The 23531-nt window shown below is 56.5% G+C and overlaps 2 protein-coding genes across 29 annotated transcripts in view; one reads left to right on the top strand and one right to left on the bottom strand.

Moving 5' to 3' along the window:
- The window catches only part of NCOR2 (nuclear receptor corepressor 2), a 228297-nt gene extending 226899 nt beyond the window's left edge, over window positions 1-1398 (top strand). For all 27 annotated transcript variants that reach the window (XM_047762226.1, XM_047762212.1, XM_047762205.1 and 24 more), the window contains one exon: window positions 226-1398. In XM_047762226.1, the coding sequence (XP_047618182.1) occupies window positions 226-407 (182 nt within the window). In that variant the 3' untranslated portion in view covers window positions 408-1398. The remainder of the gene's footprint in view (window positions 1-225) is intronic.
- Window positions 1399-5575: 4177 nt separating this feature from the next.
- Window positions 5576-22695, bottom strand: RFLNA (refilin A). 2 transcript variants are annotated; one of them, XM_047761509.1, is made up of 3 exons: window positions 22276-22695; window positions 9218-9327; window positions 5576-7202 (listed from the first exon to the last, which is right to left on the bottom strand). In XM_047761509.1, exons 1-3 carry the CDS (start codon window positions 22480-22482, stop codon window positions 6869-6871), a joined length of 651 nt encoding a protein of 216 aa, XP_047617465.1. In that variant the 5' UTR covers window positions 22483-22695; the 3' UTR covers window positions 5576-6868. The 2 variants fall into 2 exon arrangements, with proteins under 2 accessions (XP_047617465.1, XP_047617467.1); XM_047761511.1 differs by lacking the exon at window positions 22276-22695 and adding an exon at window positions 17074-17476.
- Window positions 22696-23531: the final 836 nt, after the last annotated feature.

Consider the following 23531-nt stretch of genomic DNA (forward strand, 5'->3'; position numbering starts at 1 on the left):
ATCCTTTGGCTCAGAAGAGGCCCAGAGGGCGAGGGCGGGAACGGCGAAGGGGCACCTGCTGGTCCAGGCGGCAGGCGGCAGGGGGCGTACCAGTGGGAGTGGAGGCAGGGACTGGCGGCGGAGTCAGAAGGCGCCTGGTATGGCCGAGGAAAGGTAGGTGGGTGGGCCCCTGGGGCCGCCTGGCTCACGGGGCCTCCTGGGCGTCTCTCGCCATCTCTCCGGCAGGTTCCACACCTTTCCCCTACAACCCCCTGATCATGCGGTTGCAGGCAGGGGTCATGGCCTCCCCGCCCCCGCCTGGCCTCCCCACGGGCAGCGGGCCCCTGGCCGGCCCCCATCACGCCTGGGATGAGGAGCCCAAGCCGCTGCTCTGCTCGCAGTATGAGACGCTCTCTGACAGCGAGTGATGGTCAGAGCGGGGTGGGGGCCGCACCAGGGCCCAGCGAGCGGCCGGAGCAGCGGACCGAGGAGCAGGGCGGCTGCCGACTCCCCCCGCCGAGGAAGGAGCCCCCTGAGTCTGCCTGTGCGCCCGTCTGTCCGTCCATCCGTCCACAGCCGGCATCCTTGCCCGTCTAAAGCCTTAACTATGACTCCCGCCCTGGCTGGCCCTGTGCAGTGACCTTACTCAGGGGATGTTTACCTGGTGCTCGGGAGGGGAGGGGCCGGGGAGGGGGCGCTGGCAGCGTGTGGTGGCCACAAGCATGCAGCCGGGGCGGCCAGGGACCCAAAGCAGGACGACCCATGCACCTCCCATGCCACTGCCTCCCCCCTTAACGCATTTGGAACCAAAGTCTAAACCGAGCTAGAAGCCCCCGCACCCTCCCTCTGCCTCCATCCCGCTTAGCACTCTGGACAGACGGACACAGGCCTGTCCAGGCCCCAGCGCTCTTGTCCCGGTCCCCACGGGCTGCCCCAGCCAACGAGACTGCTGGGAACCAAGGCAGGCACGGGCGGGCGAAAGGGCGGGTGCCGCCTGGGGCGAGCGGATGCTCCGAGGAACTGGACTGTTTTTTTTTCACACATCGTTGCCGCAGCGGTGGGAAGGAAAGGCAGGTGTAAATGATGTACTGGTTTACAGGGTATATTTTTGATACCTTCAATGAATTAATTCAGATGTTTTACGCGAGGAAGGACTTACCCAGTATTATTGCTGCTGTGCTTTCGATCTCTGCTTCCCGTTCAAGAGGTGTGTGCAGGCCGACAGCCGGTGACCCCATCTTCTGCAGGACCGAGGGGGCGGGGGCTGCCAGCTCACGAGCCCCCCTGCGTCCTCCCTCCCTCCCTTCCTTGGGCAGAATGAATTTGATGGGTGTTCTGTGACCGCCATCTGTGCACGGCGGTGGCGTCCTGTCATTTACACACGTTGTTCTCATTAAAAAACGAATTATACTCGTGTTACAGAGGCTCCTTCTCTACCTTGGACCAGACACCCCAGGGGGGCAGGGGACTGGGGCGGTGGGGACCGGTGGGAACGTAACCCTGCAGGGGACACAGACACATCCCCTGACTTGCCGGGCTGGTCCCCTTTGCAGGCAAATGTTCACACCCACGATGAGGATGTCACTGTGCCAACAGTGAATAATTACAACCCATGGTAAGAGTATTGATTTTCACACCCACGAGGAAGGTATCAGATGTTCACACCCCAGGCTGTGAGCCTGGGGGTGGGGGTGGGGGGGTCTGCATCCTCAGGAACTCTGCCCAGCCTCCCTGGCTCTCAGTTTACCCTGTGAGCCTGTGCCATGAGGCAAAAACAATCAGCAGGCTTTGGAGGCCCAGGAGGCTCAGCCTGGCCCCTGGGCTGCACTACTGATGCTGGCAGGCAGGTGGCAGTGTTGGGCCAGCAAAGGGTTTTATCCTGGGTGGGGCCTCCCTCCATCCAGGGTGCAGGCCAGCCCCCACCTAGAATCCAGGATGGGTCGGGTGTGCTGGCCACAACAGCCACCAAGGGTGGTCAGCTGTAGTGAGGCCAGAGTGATGTGGGGGTGGGGTACAAGTGTCGGCCCACATGGTCATTTCTGCCAGCCCCCTGTCTCCATGGCCTCAGAATTGGTACCACTTGGCACTTCTGTCTTTGCTGAGGGTTAGCGGCACAGCCCCATACAAGGATGTTCGCAGGGTGTCAGGAGACCTCTCAGCCCCCAAAGGGTTCATTCCTTCTCAGCTCCTCTCTTCTCTGGGTGTTTTACTGACACACCACAAACTACTGGACAGAACTTCTCAAGAGCAAAGCTCTTGTCTTCCTCTTCCCAACCCTGTTGTTGACTGAACCCCCTGGCTACCACGTTGAGCTGAACTGACACCATGAGAATCAGATTCAGTAGAAAAGTAGAACGTGATTTGTGAAGTGCACAACAGTTGTTGGCTTAGGATGGTGTGAAGTTGGTCAAAATGCAGATTCCTGGGCTCTGCCTAGAGGATATGCATGATTTGGTAGGTCCAGGGCGGGGCCCGGGAATCGGTTTTCATCTCGCAGCCCAGGTGCTTGTGATGCCAGTGACTTGCAGCGCTCACTATGGTGGTGGGGGTGATGCCCCAGGTTGGAGCTAGACCCTGGCCACTTCACTTGCATCTGGCCAGGAGGTCCCCAAGACACTAGGGTTGGCTTCTGGGACCAGATGACACAGACACTGTGACAACTGAACTGGAGTAATCAGGGTGGCTTCTTGGAGGTGGTGGTTCTTAAAGAAAGGATGGACCGAGTGGAAGAAACCTGTATGGGCAGAGGTTGGAGGAGGGCACCCGGGGGGGGGGGGGGGGGAAACAGGATTTCTGAGAGGGAGCAAATAACGCCCAGTAAGGTAATTTGCTGGTTTTATGAAGTCGGGGGCTTGTTGGCTTGCAAGGACGCTGGATGGATTGAGGGAGAAACAGGCCAGGAGACCAGTGCGGGGCCAATATGGGGGGTTGGCACAGTAGAGAAGGCCAAGACAGAGCCCCCTTGCCCCTGGGATGGGGTCGAGGCCAGACCACTTATGGGGCAGGTGAGGGGCCCTATGACGTGCGAGTGAGGGGTCACTGTGGAGCCAGCTGCCACTTAATGGCCACGTGACCCTGGCCAAGTCATTTGAACCCTCTGTGCCTCCGTTTCCCCATCTGTAAAATGGGACCGTGATGCAGCTGTGAGGAGTGCCTCAGAGAGAGGATGTTTAATTCGGCCAAGACATGGTTTACTCTCCTGTGCACGAGTCACAAGTGGGACAAGGCAAGGAGGGAAGACGAGAATGTGTTCGCTAGGCTGGGAGGGAGGAGGAGAAACTTCAGCTGATCTGGTGAAGCCCATCTGCTTGTTATGTGAGTAAACTGATTTGATCACGGGCAGCTGGTGGGAGGGCTCCCTGGGCTTTCGGCCCTAGGAAGGCTAAGAAGAGGCCTCAAAAGAAATCGGTTTGGGAGTTCCTGTTGTGGCTCAGTGTGTTACACACCCAACTAGTATCCATGAAGATGAGCATTCGATCCCTGGCCTCACTCAGTAGGTTAAGGATCCCGCATTGCTATGGCTGTGGTGTAGGTTGGCAGCTGCAGCTCCAGTTTGACCCTTATCCTGGGAACTAACACGTGCTGCAGGTACGACTCAAAAAAGAAATGGGTTTGTTTTCAAGGATTTTCCAGGAAGCTACGAGGGTTGAGCTGTGTTGGCCATGTGGCAAGCTGCCTTCCACCCCACCGTCTCTGGATTTCAGCCAGATCCTGCTTCCTCATTAGAATTTGTCACCAGCCACCTCACAGTCATTGGGAAGATTAAATGCGTAAGATGCTGACAGCGGGGCCGGGCCGTCTGCAGGCAGTGAGTGCTCTGTGTACGCATCAGCTGCCAGGGCTGCTGTTCTTGTGGCTACTCTGGGGAGGGGAGACGGGACAGCGGACGGAGTATCTGTTGGGGATGGGGGAGGGGAGGCTTCCAGGTTGGATGTGAGGCCTGCGATTGGCAGGGGTGACAGCAGAAGAGGCAGGGGTGACAGCAGAAGAGGCGGAGGCGAAAGGAGTCGGGACGGGTGTTTGTGGGCCAGAGCCAGCCCTTGAGCGTGGGAAGTGTTCCTGCCCCTGCGAGAGACGGAAGACACCCTGAGCTGCCCCCACCAGGGTCCCTGCTCAATTCAATTGCAGCAGAAGCTTTACAGTCCCAGCCACCAGGGAGGTGAGACCCTGTGCCCGTTTTGGCAGATGCTTAGAGAAATTAGGGACAGGCTCTTTCCAGCGCTGTGCCCTTCCCCTCCCAGGGGCCTTAGAGAGGGACATCTTCCCCCCTGGGGGCTTGCCTGATGCATCGGGATCGGGAAGGGGGGCTGGGAGGAGGGCAGTCGATGGAAGGACCTTTTGCAGGCAGCATCCTGAGCCTGGGCAGCAGGGCACACTGGCCTCCAGTCTTTATTTGGGGGTTAGAACTCCCAAAGGGCTGGGGCAGGATTTAGAGGAAAGTAGCACCTCTTTCTGCCAGGGTCTAAGGAAAACCGGGGTGCGCTTGGGGGCCCACAGCCTGTGCGCCCCACCAACTTCCTCTTCCTCCCTGGCTGGGCCTCACGGAGCCCCCTGCGTACAAGAGGCAGGCTGGGGTTCCAACATCCCCAGGGAAGGAGAAAACCTTTGGCGGGGCCAAAAGACCCTTGGAAATGTTCCAAGTGCAAGAGAATGACCTTGCTTGCTTCTCAGAGGCATGCATGCTACCCAGTCCCCAAGGAGACACTGAGATGGAGTTCAGAGGGCATGAGGCCCATCAGGGGTGACACCCAGCAAAGACAAAGGGACCAGAAGCAGGACCCAGCAGGGACTAAGTCTTGGTCAACCAAGAGCCAAGACCCATGGAAGGGGTCCCATCCCATCTAGCTCCCACCGGCTGGGCACAGGGAAGGGCCTGGCTGCATCTGGAACACTATAGCTGGAGGCCATCAGCTGCTTGTGTGCCTCAAAGGTGGCTTCTTGCAGAAGGACCCCCGGGGCACCGCCAAGGTCGAGGATTCACTGGCACCGTAACTGCACGTGTTGGGAAGCCCCACCCATGTTTCCTTCAAAGTAGACAGATTAGAGTTGTGACTGGAAAGCAAAGTTGAATCTCCCTGGTGCCAGCGACGTACCCCCAGGCATGCATGTTTGCACAGAATCCCCTCTCTCAAGGACATGTTCCAAGGCTGCTTAATATCTCCCTCACTGCGCTCACAGTCTGGGGTTCCGGAGGCCCCTCAAGGACAAGGATAAGATGGGAAGATGTTGTAACATGGTCAAGGCCACTGCTTAGTGGAGGCAGCTCAGGGCCCTCCTCCAGGGACAGGGCAGGTGTTGGGGGTCCACTGAGGCCCAGCATGCAGAATGCAAAGCATGGGAGCATCAAACATGCGATTCCCAGGACCTTCCTTGAAATCGTCCCTCAGACAAGTCCCAGCCTGGAGCCTGGGCCTCTGCACTTATAACCTAGCTCCTGGGTAGAAGTGGTGCCCCTGATATGGGGGGGCAGCCACAGGGCTCTGAGCCTGCAGAGCCTCCCTGTCCTGTGCGCAGCGGGGAAGGACCATGGGCCTGTGAAAACCAATCCTGTCCTTGTGGGCCCTGAGGGTGTCAGAAACAAGGAAGAGGGAGCCTCTTTGGGTTTGCATGTTTTATTAAGATAATCAGTTGATTCTTAAGTTATTTCTTTGTTAATCAGAAAGCATCTCTGTGGAGAGAACAAGCACAGTCTGCGTAGATACGTAAAATATATCAGTCACTTTGCCTCCCCTGAACGTGAGCTTCGAGTCACCCCTCGGCCCCCGACGAGGAAGCTAAAGCCCCAGCCTCTGCTCCACATTGCAGGGGGCGGCCTGGGGAGTGGCGGGGGCGGCCCCATCCACTGGATCCATTCAGCTCTGACAGCAGCTCCTTGGCCACATCAGGGTCTTCTGGGGCATTCGTCCTGGGCAGCCCCGAGCATCCTGGCTTATCCTCTCCCTCTCCCGACCTGCATGTGTAAGGGGCGCCCAGCAGCACTGGTCCTGGAAGAGTCATCACAGGAGGGGCAGGAGGCCTGAGTGAGGGTGGCTGACCACCCCCCCGCCCTGCCCCACAGAATCGCTTTAAGCTGTCAGCTGCCGGGGATCTTGGCATAGGGGCTGTGGTCATTTCTGAGCCCTTCCATGCCTCCCTGGGCACCTGGCTTGAGGGCTCTGGCGAACAGGGATTAGCGGGAGGCCCCAAAATGAGGCTCTGGACACAATGCTCAAAGGCCTCAGTGCAGACAGCTCTGCCCTCCATCCCTCACACTGGGGCTCAGGCCCTGGGCAGCTCAGGCTGGTCCATCCCAGGCTGCTCCCCACGCTTCCAACATTAGCCGCAGCATCAGTGTCCACTGTCCGACAGAGGCTGCCAGGCCACGGCTCTGGGTGTTCAGCTGCACACAGTTCAAAGTCCAGCTCCGGAAACAGCCCTCTCCAGGAGCATGTGGTGGTGCCTGGATGACACCCCTCTGCCCTCACATGCAGCCTGGGAGCTGGGGCAGCGGGGTGGGGGGCCCAGGTGCTAAAGAGCACCCACCTCCAGCCAAGGCTGGGACGCCTCCCTCCTGCCAGCACTCAGGGTGTCCCCCGCTTCAGGGGCAGCCAAGGACACACGTCTCCTTCTCTCCCTGCCCATGTCTCCTTCTCTCCCTGCCCATCGGGGCAGCCACTTCCTACCCACCAGGTGCTCCTCGTGGGCCAGCAGCCAGGCCCCCGCTGCCTCATGCTGTGTAGGTGCTAATAAGATAGTTGTGTTGATTAGTTGGCCATGCAGACCAGACAGGATGCAGCCGGGGGAGCGGGCCAGGCAGTCGGCCAGGCCTCCCACCTCCCTCCAGCCCCAGCTTCCGGCCCACCGATCGTGATTGCAGAGTCCGTCCTCCGGCAGCGGGGCTGGCCACCCATCAGAGCGCGGCGGGGCCCAGGAGGCCGGGTCCAGGGCACTGGCACAGCTGCAGCTGCACGCTGGCCGTGAACCAGCGGCGGGGCCGGCCCAGGCTGAGGTGCAGGGTGGTGCGGAAGGAGCTGCTGGCGTGCTTGGGGAAGATGATGGTGGTGCTGCGGAAGTGCAGCGCGCGGGGCCGGGGCTCCAGGGTCAGCTGGCTGCGGTAGCTGCGCCAAGTGCAGTTGGGCGCTGCCACGATCGTCTCGCTGTAGGCGGTGACCGTGGGCACCGGAGCATAGAAGACCTTGTCCCGGAAGTGCTTCTCTGAGGCGTACTTGACCTCCGAGTTGCAGCTGAGGAGGGCGGGAGGATGGGGGTGAGCCCAGGACCCCCACGTGAACAACATGGGCTCTTCGGAAATGCCAAGGTCAAAAGGACAAAGAAGGGCTGAGGGACCAAGCCGGCCTGGAGGAGACTCAAGAAGCACGATGACTAAGTGCCACTCGTGACCCTGGCTGGATCCTGAACTGGCATAAAAATAGGCCCTAAAAGGACATTTGGGGGCCATGGGTGGAATCTGACTGGGCAGTGGTGGTGTTTGCACTTTAGCTGTCCCAGTTTTGGCAAGTGGACTATCATTATGGGAGAGGATGTCCCTGTTCTTAGAAAGGACACCAGCTGGAGTATTTCAGGGTTCAAGGTCAGCATGTCACCAACATCTCAAATGGTTCAGAAAAAAATGTTTCGTTTCATCTGGAGAATGAGATCGCGAGCAAATATTCAAGCCAACAGGGCAAGACGAGAAGAACCAATGAATCTATTTTATGGGCGGTCCCTTGTATTCTTTTTTGTTGTTGTTGTTTTTGTTTTTTAGGGTCGTACCCATGGCATTTGTAAGTTCCCAGGCCGGGGGCCAAATCAGAGCTGCAGCTGCAGGCCTACGCCACAGACACAGCAATGTGGGATCCACGACATGTCTGCAGCCTACACCACAGCTCATGGCAACGCTGGATCCTTAACCCACTGACCGAGGCCAAGGATCAAACCCGAGTCCTCATGGATACTAGCCGGGTTCGTAACCTGCTGAGCCACAACGGGAACTCTGTTCCTTGTACTCTTCCTGCGATTTTCCATAAATTTGAAATTTTATCAAAATAAATTTCTCCCAAAGTAGCCTCAGCACCTCAAGATAAGTGACCCACTTCCGAGGGACCTACCACGCCTTGTCCCCCAGCTCTGCTCCCAGAGAACTGCACTGGAAGGAAGAGCTCCAGGGAGGGGGCGGGAACTTCACCTGTCCCATCCTGACCACACCCTGCAGGTGATCCATCTGGGAAGGGAAGCCGTGGTCCTCAGGGCCCAGGCAGCTCTTGCCACTCCTGCTGGGACCTCTGATAATGAAAACTAAAAAGGAGAGCTTGTTGGGAAGAGAAACCTATAAAGTGGACCTGTTTTTTTTCCGGGGACCATATCCAGAGCCAGAGGAGCAGGAGGCAGTGCGCGTCACCTCCTGGCTGCCCAGGATGACGTGGACAAATCCATCCTGAGAGTCCCGTGGGTACGCGGGTGAGACCCAAAGACCCGAGATTCCATCTTTTGGAAGCCTGACCCCAGAAGGCTTCTCAGGAGGGCAGACGGCTGGAGGAAAGCTGTGGGTGGGAAACGCCAGGTGGGAAGGCCAGGTGCCACCTGAGATGCCTCCACGTGGGAGGGCACCTAATACACAAGTGGGCTCCTTGGGAGATACAGGGGCGAAATTACAGTCACCTGGATGCAGTGTTCACACGCTCTGAGGGAAACACTGAGTGGGAAAGGGGGGTCCTGGTTTGCCCATAGAGTTTGGTTACAGATCCCTAAAAACCTGGCAGGACGGGAGGGGAGAGGGAGCTGCATTAGGTGTGTGAGGGGTTATGTTGATCGTTTTCCAAACTCTCTGGGTGATTGGATTTGAAATAAAAATCAGGAGTTTCCTGATGGCTCTGCAAGTTAAGGATTTAGCATTGTCACTGCTGTGGCTCAGGCCACTGCTATGGTGTGGGTTCGATCCCTGGCCCTGGGACTTCCAGGTGCCTCAGGCACAGTCAAAAAAAAAAGTAAAATAATAAAATTAAATCAGCCCAGTTGGAGGTGAAGGTTAGTGTGCAAATAAATGGCCGAATGTGAGCCTGGGACGGGGGACAGGGGACAGGGGACAGGGAAGGCCGCCTGGGAACAGAGTCTCTTCGAATCATGGCTGTGCCTCCTCAGGGTGCGGTGCCCAGAGGGGCTGCCTAAGGGAGGGGAGCCCCCTAGCCTGGCCTCCCCTACCCTCTAGGGGGTTAGGACCAGCCCCTGCCCCGCCCCCACCCGGCCAAGCAGCCCCACTCACCGGATCTCGTGTGTGGGTTCAGGGTTCACTTCGATGCTCTCCCCAAAGAACACAGGCAGCATCCGGGGCCTCATCTCTCGAGCCGGGGCACTTGGGGGGAGGGCAGGGGGCTGTGGGGAGAGTCAGGGACACAGGGTCACAAGAGCAGCCTTTCACCACTGCAGCCTCAGCTCTCCGCCGGGCAAAAGGGTCACCCTGCACCCTCCAGCCCCAGCTTAGTCTGCTTTGTGGGAACCATCAAGAAGCCCACTCCAGCAGTTCCCACTGTGGTGCAACAGGATCAGTGGCATCTCCGCAGAACCTGGACACAGGTTCAATCCCTGGTCCAGCACAGTGGGTTAAAGGATCTGGCACTGACAGTGTAGGTTGCAATTTCGGCTCAGATCTGATCCCTGGCCTGGGAAACTCCATATGCCATGGAGCAGCCAAAAAAGAAAACGGAGGAAAAAAAAGAAAAGAAAAAATAAATAAATAAAAAAGCCCATGCCTGTATCCTTCTGTGGAATCCAAGCACTCAGATGCCTATGGCGCCCCACCATGCCTGCCCCCCAGTTCCCAGGCATCGCAATAAGGGGACATAGTAATGGCCTCTTTCTATACTGCTCAGCGCACACCAAGCCCCCCTTGGTGACAGGCAGGTCAAAGCTCTTGGAGGGGCTGCAAAATGCACTCGTCCTTGGAAAGGGTGCAGCTCAGGGCTGGAGGCAACTCCTCGAGGGGGAGGGAGGGGATTCCTGCCACACCTGTGCTGTGACACATCTGCAGGGGGAGGGAACACAGGTGGGAACATCTCAGGAAGGAGGGTGTGGGCACTGGGTTTTGCCCAGCACCTATTTGTGCCTCCTCAAGGACAAGGATAGGTTTAGGCATGGGCCTGTGACTTGAGTTGAACTGAAGAGGCCTGCCCAGGTTTTCTGAGTTATGGGGAAAGCCACCTTGAGGTACCTAATCATGTGGTGGTTGGGCTGGGGTGGGGGGCAACTTGACACCACTTGAGTAAAACCTATCCAGAAGTGAAGTAATATGGAGGAGAGCAGGGGTCAAAGACGGCAAAAGGTCAAGTCTTGCCAATACCGACCACCTGGATCAATCCATGCCTGAAGCCAACTTAGTCGTGAGCCCCAGCAAATTCACTTTGTGGCTCAAGACAGCTTAAGTTACTTTTCTATCACTTGCAACCAGAAGACTTTCATCAAGGTGGAAAAAGAGAATACTGTGATTAAAGGCAGCTATCTATAGCCCCCTCGGGAAAGAGCCCCTTCAGGTATATGCAGAGAAATTGCTTCCTGCTCCCTTTCCAAGTCAATCCCTGAAGTCCACACCTTGGGGCAACAAAGAGTCAAAGACCACTGCCACCCAGTTCTCCTCTCAGGGAAGTGGCAGGAGATCCCCCATCCTACCCTGCAGTCCACCCCTCAACCCCAGGTTCAGCCCCAAGCCACTCTGAGCTGAGGTAGGAGAAGCTCTTTATCCCAGACTTAGCCCTCTGGGCTTCTTCTCCCCTCCCACACTGTCCCAGGAAAACCTTCAGCACCCAACCATCCTCCAGTGACACTAAATCCACAGGAGGACCCAGAAAAGCAAGCGTTTTGAAGGAGATATCTGACACGTGACCGGACCAGGAGCCTCTCCAGAACCTTCTAAAGTAGCACTTGGCAGAATCCTCAGCATTCGCCGTGACTTCTTCCCATCAGATAAGGCTCTACCCTGACCGCAAGCCCGGACTTGAGCTGGGGAACCTCACGTCTGCAAATCAGCCCTCAGTTTTTCCTCCTTTTTTATGTCCTGTGTGGGCTCGCAAATACCAACCCATCATCAGCCAGTCCCAGCTCTCGGCCTCCACCCACACAGCAGGAAGCATACATCCCAGCCCCCTGGGGGATAGGGGCACATGACAAGTTCAGCCTGTGATGCGTGTCACCTCCAGACCAAGGATTTCACTGCCAGTGCAAGACCCTTTAGAGTTCCCTCTTCCTTTGGAGGCATCATTCACGATGGTGGCTACTTTGCCAGCATTTGACCCTCAGTTCCTCCCAGAGGCAGACCGCCCAGGCTCCACATCATGGTCAAGCCATGATGACCATTCAGTGAGAGCCAGAAGGAAACCTCTACTGTCTGACTGACGTGACTGCTTTGGAGATGTTTGTTACATAGCATCACATAGCGAAACTAACCTATGCAAGTACAGCAGCTGCCCCATGCAAGGCCACTTATTGCCCTGCCTCTGCTCAATCACCAAGTGCTCAATCAGCTCAGGAGACGTGGGGTGTGGGTCCCTCACCCACCTCGTTCACAGGGCCTTCCTTGTCCTCACCTGGATCACAGCAGCTGATGTTTTTTAAGTTTTATCTGCAGCAGGCACTTCTCTGAGCACTCCGTATTTTCACTCATTCAATCATGGGAGGGAGCTGTTACTGGTATCCCCATTTCATAGATGTGAAACTAAGGCTCAGAGTGGCTAAGTAACTTGCCTGAGGCCACACAGCTAGGAAGAGGCAGAGCTGGGTGGTTTTTTGTTGCTGCTGTTGTCTTGCTTTTGGGGTTTTTTTTGGCTGCCCCGTGGCATATGGAGTTCCAGGCCAGGGATCAGATCCAAGCTATAGTTGCAACCTAAGCCACAGCTGTGGCAATGCTGGATCCTTAACCCACTGTGCTGGGCTGGGAATGGAACCTGCATCCCAGTGCACCCAAGATGCCACCAACCCTGTTGGGCCACAGCGGGAACTCCCAGAGCTGGAGTTTAAACCTTGGTGGTCTGGCCACAGACTCTTGACCCTCACCCATGCTCCTCTGTTCCCTCTCCTACCCACAGGACTTGCACTACAGCTCCAAGTCCTGTCTTGTCATCTCCTGCTCAGAGCAGGCTTGCCCTCATACATAGGATCAGGGAACTACCCACACAGGACTCTGCCCGTCTTTCACCAGCCTTGGCCATGCCCCAGGCTGCCTCTGCGCCTTGGTGTATGCTGTTCCCTCTCTCAGAAACGTCCTTCCTGATCCTTCTCACTTGGTCCTAGTGCAACAACTCAGGCCCCAGCTCCCTGTCTTCCCAGTCATCCTCTGTGGGTCCCTGGAGATCCCACCTGCTGGCCTCTATGGCCGTGACCCCTTTGTGTGTCTGTCACCCCCAGACTGTGAGCTCCTTAAGACTCAGGACCTGATGACCTCCTTGGCTCCAGGGCCTGGCACCTCGCAGACCCCATGCTAGCCAAAGGCAGGACCTCATGAGCAAAGCAGCACCCTGCCCCCCAATCTGTGAGCCCCCCAGGCCAGGTCCACACCTGTCTTCAAATTTGGTATCAGCCTATGGACATGGTCACCACAGCCTCAGATGGTGTCCCCAGTACAGGGACAGAGGAAGGACCACAAGAAGAGAAGATCCGAGACTTGGAGAAAGAAGGGGGGTCCCCACAGGTCCCCAGCAGCTGTCCTCAAGGTGGCCCCCTCTCTCCCTTGCTGGGTGTGGCAGGTGGAAGAATGACCTGAAAGCTGTGCACATCCTAGTCCCCGGAATCCGGAAACGTGTGACCATATAGGGCAAAAGGGACTCTGCCAACGTGGTTAAGGACCTTGAGATAGAAGACTGTCCTGGACGCTCCTGTGGGCTCGATGTCATCACAAAGTCCTTGTAAGTGAACAGGAGGAGGCAGGAGGGTCGGTGGCAGAGACTGAAGATTATGCTGCTGCCATAGGGAGGCAGGAAGGGGCCACAGGCCAAGGAGTGTGGGCAGTGTCTAGAAGGTGGACAAGGCAAGGCTTCTCCCCTAGAGCACCCAGAAAGGACGTCTTTGCCAAGATCCTGGACTTTAGCCCGTGAGACATAGTTCAGATTCCTAACCTTCGGAACCATAAGATATTAAATATGGGTTGTTTTAAGTCATTATGTACGCGGCCATTTGTCACAGTGGTGATAGGAAGCTCATGCACAATGGGGCCGGGGCAAACAACTCCCCTCTTAGGGCTGCAGCCTCCTGTCCCCAAAGTGGGGCAACAGGAGCACACGCCCCCCTACCCCCCACACCAGGTACAGTGAGGGCTGAGTGATTCAAAGTGTGTAAGCGTGTGGACAGTGCCGGGCATGGAGCGAGCACTGTGTACAAGTTGGCTTCTATTATGAGCACGGTTCACAAAGGTTCAAGGGGTGGGGGTCCTCTGGGGAGAGTATAATCCACACCCTTGACCTTGAGACAACCCTGTTCCTACCTTCCAGAGGCAAGCACATATCATTTCAGGAGATTTAAATTTAAAAGAAAATAGTGACAAGATTCAGGCACTTCCCACGGCTTCTGTGGCTCTATTAAATCCCCACTGACCTCAGGTGTAAAAGCCCACAACCTGATGTTCATACAGGATCATACTCTCTCCCCAAAGACTATCTGAAGTACAGCATGTTCTCACATGTGTGCAGGGGTTTGCTGAGCACCTACTATGCGCTGGTCACCATGTGGGTTGGATGAGGCACGGTGCCTTTCAGGGCTCTTCTTGCTCAAGAAGGGGGTGACATGTGGACATGAAGAGGAGAGAGGATGATGCAAGCATGTGAGAGCATGTGAATGTGGATGCTAAGGTTTTCGGGTGTCTTTTCTCTCCCAACAGGTACAAGGGCTGGAGGGAGGGACGGGCCACCTGCTACGTGTTTTCATCACCCCCCACCCCCGAGGAAGAATAATTCCCAAGCTCAGGAGTAGGGAGGATTTCCTTGGGAGGCAAAGCATTCCGTGCAGAACTGGGTACCATCCCTCTCAGGTCCACCCAAACCTCCCACCACAGCTCGAGGGCACATTCAGGGCCCCCTTCCAGCCAGATTTCACTCTACAACTGACTAGCTGCCAGCAGAGGAGACAAGGCTGACCTCACAGGCTGGGCCAAGAAGCTGGAGCTCTGGGCACCATTATCCAAAGAGCCCTGGTGGAAAAAACATCTAGAATCCACCCCCTGGGATAGGGGAAGCAGCTGAAAACCCAGATGCAGGCTGGCATCCAGGGGCCTGGGCGACAGAACAGCTCCGGAAGTCATTGCCGAGGCCCAAGGCCGGACGCAGTGTGGGAGATGGTGGAAGCTCCTGGCTCCCGCACAGCCATGGATATTGCTCAGAGCCCAGCCTTGCAGCTGCAGCACTATCTTTTTTTCTTTTCTTTTCTTTTTTTTGCTTCTTAGGGCCACACCCACAGCTTATGGAGGTTCCCAGGCTAGTCATCGAATCGGAGCTGTGGCTGCCGGCCACAGCCACATCAGATCTGAGCCACATCTGTGACCTACACCACAGCTCACAGCAACACCGGATCTTTAACCCACTGGGTGAGGCCAGGGATCGAACCCACAACCTCATGGTTCCTAGTCAGATTCATTTCCACTGCGCCATGATGGGAACTCCTGCAGCGCTATCTTAACATCAAAATGGCTGGGAGCAGGCCTGGAAGGCACACTGCTGACCCCACAAAAGCAGTCCCAGAGCCACACTGGACAGATGCTTCTCAGAGATGGGGTCACATTCTGATTGGAGCCACCAGGGTGGGGGCAGGCCAAAGAGGGGGCTCAGGCTCCTGCCCAGGGGACTCCCTGCTGCTGCTGCACATGCTAGCCTGGTCTGGGCCATCTGTAGCAAAGGAAGCCCCCAGGCACACTTCCCCTCCCCACCCCCCAATCCTGGGGCAGCCGCACCCCAGCTCATTTCCCCAAAGGCCTGGGTTCTTGTTCTTCTCTGAAAAGGACCTAGCAAGAGACATCACCTCCAGCCACCTGCTCACTGTGCCTCAGTTTGCTCATCTGTGCCGTGAGGCTGTGCCATTGGTGAGGCCCACAGCCCAGATTCCCGGGGCGCAGGCTGGGCAGTGTCCTCGGGCCCCCTGGGGGGCAGGAGCAGGGGCAGATCAGCTGAGTCCCTGGTGCAGAGATGTAGAGAGCTGAAGGCCAGACCCCTGTCTCCCAGACACTGTGCCCCACACCTGGGGTGGCAACACAGCTGGACCAGCCTCCAGCTTCCAGCCCCTTCTAGGGACCCAGAGAGCCCTGTTCCAGCCTGGCTCCTTAGAGGCAGCCAGACCCAGGGAACAGTGGGCAGCAGGCTGCCCTCCACCCCCAGGCCCCACCCACCTCACCCAGTGAGTCATGTGCCTTCCCCAGGGTAAATACAGGATGGCTGCAAGTAAAGATACATTATGCACTCTGCAGAGCTCCCCCTTTCTGGCTGAGGTACAGGGCTCAGCCCAGAGGACGGCAGAGGAAGATAAGCCCTTGCTGTGAGAGCTCCGTGCCACCCCGAGACGGCCCAGCCTGACCCAGGGTCTCTGCTGGGCTGGCAGGGACAGGTAGAGACAATACGGTGGTGTTCGTGCCCCAGCCTGGGTGACGCACAGTGCCCCCCGCCACCTGCCACAGCGTGGGATGTATCTGAAGCCCACGCTGGGACCCTCAGAGCCTCCAGTTTTCCCTTCAGTCAGGGAGTATCAAGCTCCCCCTCCATGGAGGGTGAGAGGCAGGAGGAAGGGCCAGGGAGACCCCACACTGGTACAGGGGAGAGACACCCTCACCAAAGCCACAGGGAGCCTTTGTAAGGACTGTCCATCCGTCTATCCATCCATTTATCCATCCACCCATCCACTCTTCTGTCTATGCATCTGGCCCTTCTCAAAGCCACTGACCTTACTGGCAAGAGATGGCTTTTGCTGCGATTGAAATTAAACTTAACTTCACTGTGCATTGAGATTAGAGACCAAAAGTTTCCATGCTGGGCTAAGGTTGACCCTGACCTTCACCTACGAAGCCATGAGAAAAGCAACCCAAGGAGGGCCATTTAAGCCTCAAGAATTCTCATCTTTCTTTCTCTCTTTCTTTCTTTCTTTCTTTCTTTCTTTCTTTCCAGCATATGGAAATTCCCAGGCTAGGGGTCAAATCAGAGCTGCAGCTGCCAGCCTATGCCATAGCCACAGCAATGCGGGATCTGAGCTGCACCTGCAACCTACACCAACACTCACAGCAACACCAGATCCTTAACCCATTGAGCAAGGCCAGGAATTGAACCTGTGGTCCTCATGGATACTAGGTGAGTTCTTAACCTGCTGATCCACAACAGGAACTCCTCTCATCCTTCCTATGAAAGGCCTTGGTGGCAAATCAGGGGTAGGGAGGGGGGAACTCCAAAAGGCTCTTTGCCCATCCCCAATATGGTACTACAGAGGAGGTGACCGGGGCCAGGCTGGGGGAGCCCAGGAGACCCCAAATGGCACAGGCCTGGGGTCTAAAACTCAAAGCAATGAAGCTGAGCAAACACAGTACCAGAGATTGGAGACAGGGCTGAAGGACTGAGCTGCTCCCCAAGACCATCAGACAGGTGGACCCAAGTAAGCAGGATGGTGGTGGGTTGGCTTGTGACCCCCACACAAAGTTATGTTCAGGTCCTAACCCCTAGAACCCATAAAGGGGACCCTGTTTGGAAATAGGGTCTTTTCAGCTGTGGTCAAGTTCAGATGAGGTCTCGCTGGGCAGGGTGGCCCTAATTCAACATGGCAGTGTCCTTATAAAAAGAGGGAACTTTAGACATGGGAAACAGAGAAGGAAGAAAGCCACGTGGGATGGAGGCAGAGGCGGAGGGATGCGTCCACAAGCCAAGGGTGGCCAGTCACCACCAGAAGCTGGGACAGATGCATGGGAAGGTCCTTCCCTAGACTTTCAGGGGGAATGGGCCCGGCTGACATCTGGATCTCAGACTTCCAGACCCTTTGTGACATATCTGTTCCCCCAACCCCAGCAGGGAGGCCAGGAGTCCCCAGGGAAAAAAGGAGAGTCCCTGTCAGTCCCCACCTGGTGGCATTTCCCTAGGAAAGTGGTTCCTGCTTGTTCCCTCATCCCCGGAGTACCTGGCAGGTGTGAGCCTATTTGTCTTCTTTTCACACGAAAGCTACAGGTAGATCGTCTCAGACAGGTGAGCCTTTCACAGAGATGCGGCTGTCAGACGTGTTGCCGAATTTCTGCTGGAGGCCACTTCATCCAGGATCAAGCAGACAGGGGCTGAAAGGAGGCGCCAGGGTTTCTGGCTCCTTGTGGTCTCCCTTTCTGCAAACAGGCTCCACCCTCCTCCACCTGACACACCTGGCTCTCTTCCACCTGTGCTTGCTCAGGCACCTTCGCTGGTCAGGGATACACCTGTGAGCCTGCAGGGGGACCATGCCGGCTGACCCCTGTCTCCTCAGGCCATCTGTCCATCCATTCATCCATCCATTGCTCTTTCCAATTGTCTGTCCTTCTGTCTGTGCATCTATTCATCCATCCTCCATCCATCCATCCATCCATTTATTCATCCTCTGTCCATACCTTCATCCACTCGACCATTCATCCATCCCCCATCCATCCATCTACCTATCCATTTGCCTGTCCATCCACCTATCTACCCATTTATCTCTCCATCCATCCATCCACTCACCTGTCCATCCGTCTATCCATCCATTTATCCATTCATCCATCTGTCCTCTTATCCATCCATATGTCCATCCACCCATCCATTTACCCATCCATCTGACCTTCCATCCTTCCTAATCCTAGGCACTAACTCCCTAAATTCCTAACTCCCTTCCTTCTCTGGCCTCATCCTTGGGAGGTGGGGGTGGGCAGGCATGGTGACAGCCAAGATCCTAAGAGGCAGTTGTGACCAAGATTTCAAAGAGCTGGGCAGCCCCAGGAAATTTTAAAGGATGGGGCAAAGACAACTCACTCCCCACCAGGAGTTCTACCTGGACGTGGTCCCCCAAGGGCTCCTCTCAGGATCCGGGTCCAGGGAAGCAGTGCCTCATCCTTAGGGCAACTCTCCAGTGTGCACTCAGAAGCACACTCGATATATAAACAGACCCTGGGAGATCGGATGGGCTGACAGGAGCAACACACGATGCGGCCCAGGACACTGGATACGAGAAAGCCCAGGCCCACATCTGAGGAGGTGACAGCAAAGACTGGCACCTCCTGTCACCACTCCACAGTGGGCCAAGCCCTTCATCTATCAGAGATGGGTGATGTGTCATCAGCTCACCCGCCCCCATGGTGGCTGTACCCTCAAACATGCACCCCAGAGAGCATGACTTGAGATCCCAAATGTCATCTGTGAGCTCCCTGGGGGCAGCACAGTGGGACAGGGCTAGTTCCCCGAGCAGCCACATTAACTGGAGGAGCTAGGTGTCTGCCACACGCACTCACTCACCCTTCCTGGGAGCACAAACCTTTCTCCGTGGTGCCCCCTGAGTCCCACAGCTTGGCTGGGCCAGACAGGGAGGAAGGACACGGGCTGCTCCCCCAATCTGGAGCTGGCGGTCCCGGCCCGGACGCTCGAAGGTGGCACAGACTTGTCTTGTTCACAGCTGTGGCCCTCACCCTGCCTGGCTTAAATATTTGTGGGATAAATGCGGCTGACAGGCAAACTTCTGCTGGCCCAGCAGGCAGCCTGGGCCAGCGGTGTCCTGCAGGAGGGCAGCCTTCCCAACCCCCACCCCCCACCCATGGAGCCAAGACCTCCACAGAGCCTGTTCTGCATGGGCACCTCTCAGTCAGGTCTCTGATTTGGGTTTCTAATTTAGGGGGTATGGGAGCCCTTGGAGCCTTTTAAAAAATAAAAATAAAACAGTCACAAATACATGTTTAAAAGACCAGATGGAATTTTACTTTCTGCCCTCAGCTTGGTCTGCAAGTCCCTGAGCTGGCCTCTGCCAGCCTCACCATTGCCACTCAACCTCGCTATCTTGCTCCTGCCTCAGGACCTTTGCACTTGCCATTCTCATGAACTGACACACTTCAGCCCCAAAACCACAAAGGTCACTCTCTCATTTTTTTCTGGTGTCCATTAAATGTCACTTCCTGGACCACCCTGTCTAAAGGAGCTCCACCCTCACCTACTTTTTGTCATAAGGGCATTTAACAATCCACCTGGTACTCTAGCACATATTTAAGTTGGCGACTGTCTCTCCCACTAGAATGCCAGTTCCAGGAGGGCAGGGACCTTGAGCATCTTGTTCACCACTATGTCACCCATGGCTTAAAGCGGTGCCTCACATATAGTAAGTGCTCAGTAAGTACTGGTGTGACAAATGAGTCTCAGATCACCATTTGGTGTGGGAATTCCTAGGAACATTACCATCTTGGGTCCAAAGAATGAGCAAGAAAAATTTACGGTCAAGGTAGGGTGGGGGTAGGGGGCTCATAACACCCAGCCTGGTCCTCAGTACCTTTAAAAATGTCTTGGGGTGCAACATCCCAGCCAGCCAGTTACCCTACATCCCTACATCCAGGGGGTACTGTCCGGAAGGTCAGTCCAGTTTATGAAAACAAAGTGGGGGACACTGGGACCTCTCCGAGGGAGTGAAGCGTGAGCAAATTTAACATGCACGTCCAGCATAATAAAGAGGGGGACAAGCTGGTGAGGACCTCAGTGGCCTGGGGGTGGAGACAGAACTACAGCTCACCCCCCTGGCTGGGGCACGTGCTCCCCACTTTGACTGGAAAGGCAGTGCTGGGAACTGGGTGTCAGAGCATAGACACCTACCCCAGGTTGAGACTCAAGAGTCATACAGCGTGACACACAACACAAAGGCGGGCGGGGGGCAATGCGAACCTGGCCCTGTTTGCCACCAGCCTCTTTCTGGGCATTTGAAACCATCGGCTCCAAGATGCAGGAGTGGTTTCTGTTCCTTTGTGCGAGGTCGGCAGCCCATATTTTGCTTCTGTCTGCGCCTGGAATGCGTTCAAAGTGAGTCATCTGCAAGCAGGGCGTCGTTAAACACCAGATTAGCAACCTTTAACAGGAGTTAACCAGGAGGTGGGGCGCCCTGCGTGACAGTAACTTAGGTGACTGGGGCCCCTGCTGCAGGCCCAGGGGCTGAGAAGAGGTTGCCCATGGCAATTGTTTCCTCTCTTTTTATTAAAAACGTCGTCACCATGGAGTTCCCTGGTGGCTCCGGCAGTTAAGGATCTGACATTGCCACTGTGATGGATGGCTCGAGTTGCTGCTGTGGGGCGGGTTCAATCCCTGACCTAGGGACTCCTGCATGCCATGGGTGTGTGGGGGGGGGGGGGAAGCAACATCTCCAAATCCAGTGGATTCCCAGGCATTTTTTTTTTAATTAAAAAAAAAAAAAACCACCACTCAGGTAGTTAATTCGCTACACAGTGAAAAGAAGGATGATGTTAGGTTTAAGGGTAGAGACTCCAAAGCCCAATTTCCTGGGTTCGATTCCAGCAGGGCCACTTACCCACCTTGGGCAAATCATTAAGCTCTGTGCCTCAGCTTCCACCTCTGGAAAATGGGTGTAATAGAGCACCTACATACTTCGTAGGGATACTGTGAACATGAAATGAGTTGATGAAAGGAAAGAGCTCAGAACAGTTCCTAGCACCTGGAAAGGCTATTTAAATACAGATGTCAGGACTTTCGCAGAAACAGTCCCAGAATTTGTCTTCGAGCCAAATTAAAAAGATCAGAGACAGCGCCACTCCATACCTGGCATCTAGTTAGCAAGGAGGGGAAAAAACTAAAATCAACTAGGACAGCCAAGACAAGTAAGCCAGGCACACTGTTCTTATGGCTGCCTCTGGCTGGCCTGGCTGGCCGAAAAAAGCAGCCAGAAAAACCTTCTATAAGAAGGATTCTGGGTCAGCTGAAGAATAAAGGGGAAGGCTGGTCCCTTGTCCCTTTCCTCCAAGCCCCATTGTGTGGGACACCACAGGGATTTAGTCCCAACGTGAGCAGCCCAAATATCCCCCATTCAATTGTGCCAAGTCCGAGACATTCTTGCAGGAAGGCTGGCGCGTTCAGACAGCAGGATCAAGTTCACTGCAAACGGCCTGGGTCACATCTATCAATCCCTGGAAGTCCCAAATGCCTCTCTCGCCCCCCAGCCTCCCTAAAGAGAAACCAAAGTTCAAATTCAACACATGATTTGGGTCTAAGACACGGAGTTCCCAAACTTCGCAGCACACTAGAATCACCTGGGGAGCTTTGAAAAACCTTGACGCCCTGTTGCAGCTTCTACCAATCAGATGATAATGTCTGGAGATACAAGGTGGGAATGGATATTTTTTAAAGATCTCAGATTTCAGGGCCCACCCAAGTTTGGACTAAGGAGCAAGGGGCACACAAGTGACATTCCTGTCAATAGGCTGGAAGCAGGGGAACCATTTGTTTCTACTATTGGGAGGATTTCCAGCCGGTGGAAGAAGCAGTTGCTGCCCTGTGAAGTGCCAGGAGAGCATTGTGGGGCGGGGGGTGGGGGGGTGGACATGAAAGTGGAATTGGACTGGAGTTGTGCTCGTTTTTTTTTTCACCCAGCAGGAAAGATGTTAAGGCGCCTGGAGAGCAGGGGAAATGCCCCTGGGATCACAGGCAGCCTCCTGATTTCAACTTATCCTTTCCTCAAGTGGTCGGAAGGTTCCCCATCACACCCGCTTGGCTCCTGCCCGCCAAGGAAGGGATGGAGGTGGGGGGAACCCACTCTCTGCCCAGCCACCAAGCTGGGCAACCTCCCTAAGTTCACCTGAAGGTCCCACTAAGTCTGACAAGAGGTAATATCGAGTCTCCTGACCTGGGGTTCCAGCCTTCCCCAGGCACCGCCTCAACTCCACGTCAACATCCCTCAACATCTCAGGACGGAAGCATTTCTGAGTTTGGTTAAAAAAAAAAAAAAAAAAAGGCTTTCACGTTGGCAGCACCGGAGAACAGTAAATAGGGTTTGGACTAGTCGGGGAACCTGGGTACACTGTTTCCGCCTGGGGTTCCAGCCCACCTAGCCTGGAGCCAACTCTGAGAATTTCGGGCAATCCTCGCTCCCTGCCTCTTTTCCTGCTGACGGTAAGACCCACTCCTTAGAGGCCCACAGCTGGGAGTCAGTAGTCAGTCTCCAGGTGCCCGGGTCAAGCGGGACCACCGCCACCTATGTGCCCTGATCCCCATCGGGGATCGCAGTTGTCACCTGGGTCATCTTCTTGTTGGTGGACTGGGGGTTGGAAACCGATCCCGGATCCCAGGGGCACCCCGTCTGGGGGGCTAGTCCTGTTCGCCTTTCCGAATTAAGGCGCGTGCTTACCGCTCTGACCTCGCCGGGTCCCGTGGGCTCCGAGGAGGCGCCGGCGCCCCCGGCGCGGGCGTCGAGGATGCCAGGCGCCTGGGAGTAGAAGGGCGGGCTGGGGCTGGGGCTGGGGGGCAGCCCGGAGTCGGGGCTGTCCAGCAAGCCCTCCCGGCTCTTCTCCTTGAGGCTCTCCTCCATGCCCTGCAGATGCAGGTGGCCCACCATGTCTGGGGGGCGCGGGGCGCGGGCCCCCGGCTCCTTGGGGGGCTCCTCCACCGCGCTCCGGGGCCCGGGGCAGGCGGCGGCGGGGCAAGGGCTGAGGGCCCGGGACCTGCGGGCAGAGCCGAGAGGCGGCGCGTCAGGCCGGGAGCCCCCCAAACCCCCGGCTCCTCCGCCGGCCCCGCTGTGCGCGCCGCGCCCAGGAGGGGCCGGCGGTCCCGCGCCCCGATCCGTGCGCTCGGCCGGCCTCCGCGCCGCGCTGCCACGCCGGGCCTGCCGCCCGCCCGCCGCCACTGGCCGCACTCCAGCCACGCCGGGGCCGGCCTCGCCTCCGCTTCGCGCTCCTGCGGCGCGGCCCGGCCCAGCCCGAGGCGCACGCCGCCGCCGGGCCCTCTCAGCACCTTCCCGGCCGCGCCTCCTTTTCTAGGCGCCTCCTCCTCCCTCCTCCCCCTCCCCCCACCCCCGGCTGCGCGGTGGGCAACCGCCCCGTCCGGCGCCTCCACCCGCCCGCGCCCGGGGGACTGCACAGCCCGGCAACCGTCCGGAATAAATAAATACCCCAGTGGCGGCACCAAGGGGTGCCTTTGGGGTCCCCAAGTCATCCCAAGTAACAGTAGTACTGACAGTAATGTCCAATGTGGCCATTCGAGGTTTCCTCCAGCTCACTGAAGTCGGAGTAAAAGAATCTTCAGAAACCTCTAGAACATCTGTAACTTACAACAGAGGGGGTAGAAACAAAATGCTTAAATGCTCGCCAGGCTTCAAGATCGCTTCCTTGGTCCCTCTCTTTACAGCGGGACGGTGGGCCCCTCGGTTTATTTTCTAAGACACCCACCTAGGCCCTGGGTACTTGTGTCTCCCCCCCATGGATTATCCAACACCAACAGACTGGGCCTTTGGGGTGGAAAGCTTTGGGGGGAAATGGGGCTGCAGGAGGTGACAAGAAGCATTTCCTCTGGTCTCCAGCATCTGGCTGTTTCCCCAGCTTCTTCAGAGCAGGTTCTTGCTCATTGACAAAGTTCTCACCCATCTTTCCCAGCCTTTCCTTCCTCCCA

This window comes from Phacochoerus africanus, chromosome 15, assembly GCF_016906955.1.
Source record: "Phacochoerus africanus isolate WHEZ1 chromosome 15, ROS_Pafr_v1, whole genome shotgun sequence".
NCBI classification, from domain to species: domain Eukaryota; kingdom Metazoa; phylum Chordata; class Mammalia; order Artiodactyla; family Suidae; genus Phacochoerus; species Phacochoerus africanus.

What these genes read in the sequence shown, in the direction of transcription:
- RFLNA (XM_047761509.1), bottom strand. Translation starts at nt 22,482, where the DNA reads ATGGTGGGCCACCTGCATCTGCAGGGCATGGAGGAGAGCCTCAAGGAG. An exon ending in GACCCGGCGAGGTCAGAGCG is followed by an intron (nt 9,328 to 22,275) that starts GTAAGCACGCGC and finishes CTCTCCCCACAG; the next exon opens with CCCCCTGCCCTCCCCCCAAG. An exon ending in GAACCCACACACGAGATCCG is followed by an intron (nt 7,203 to 9,217) that starts GTGAGTGGGGCT and finishes CGCCCTCCTCAG; the next exon opens with CTGCAACTCGGAGGTCAAGT.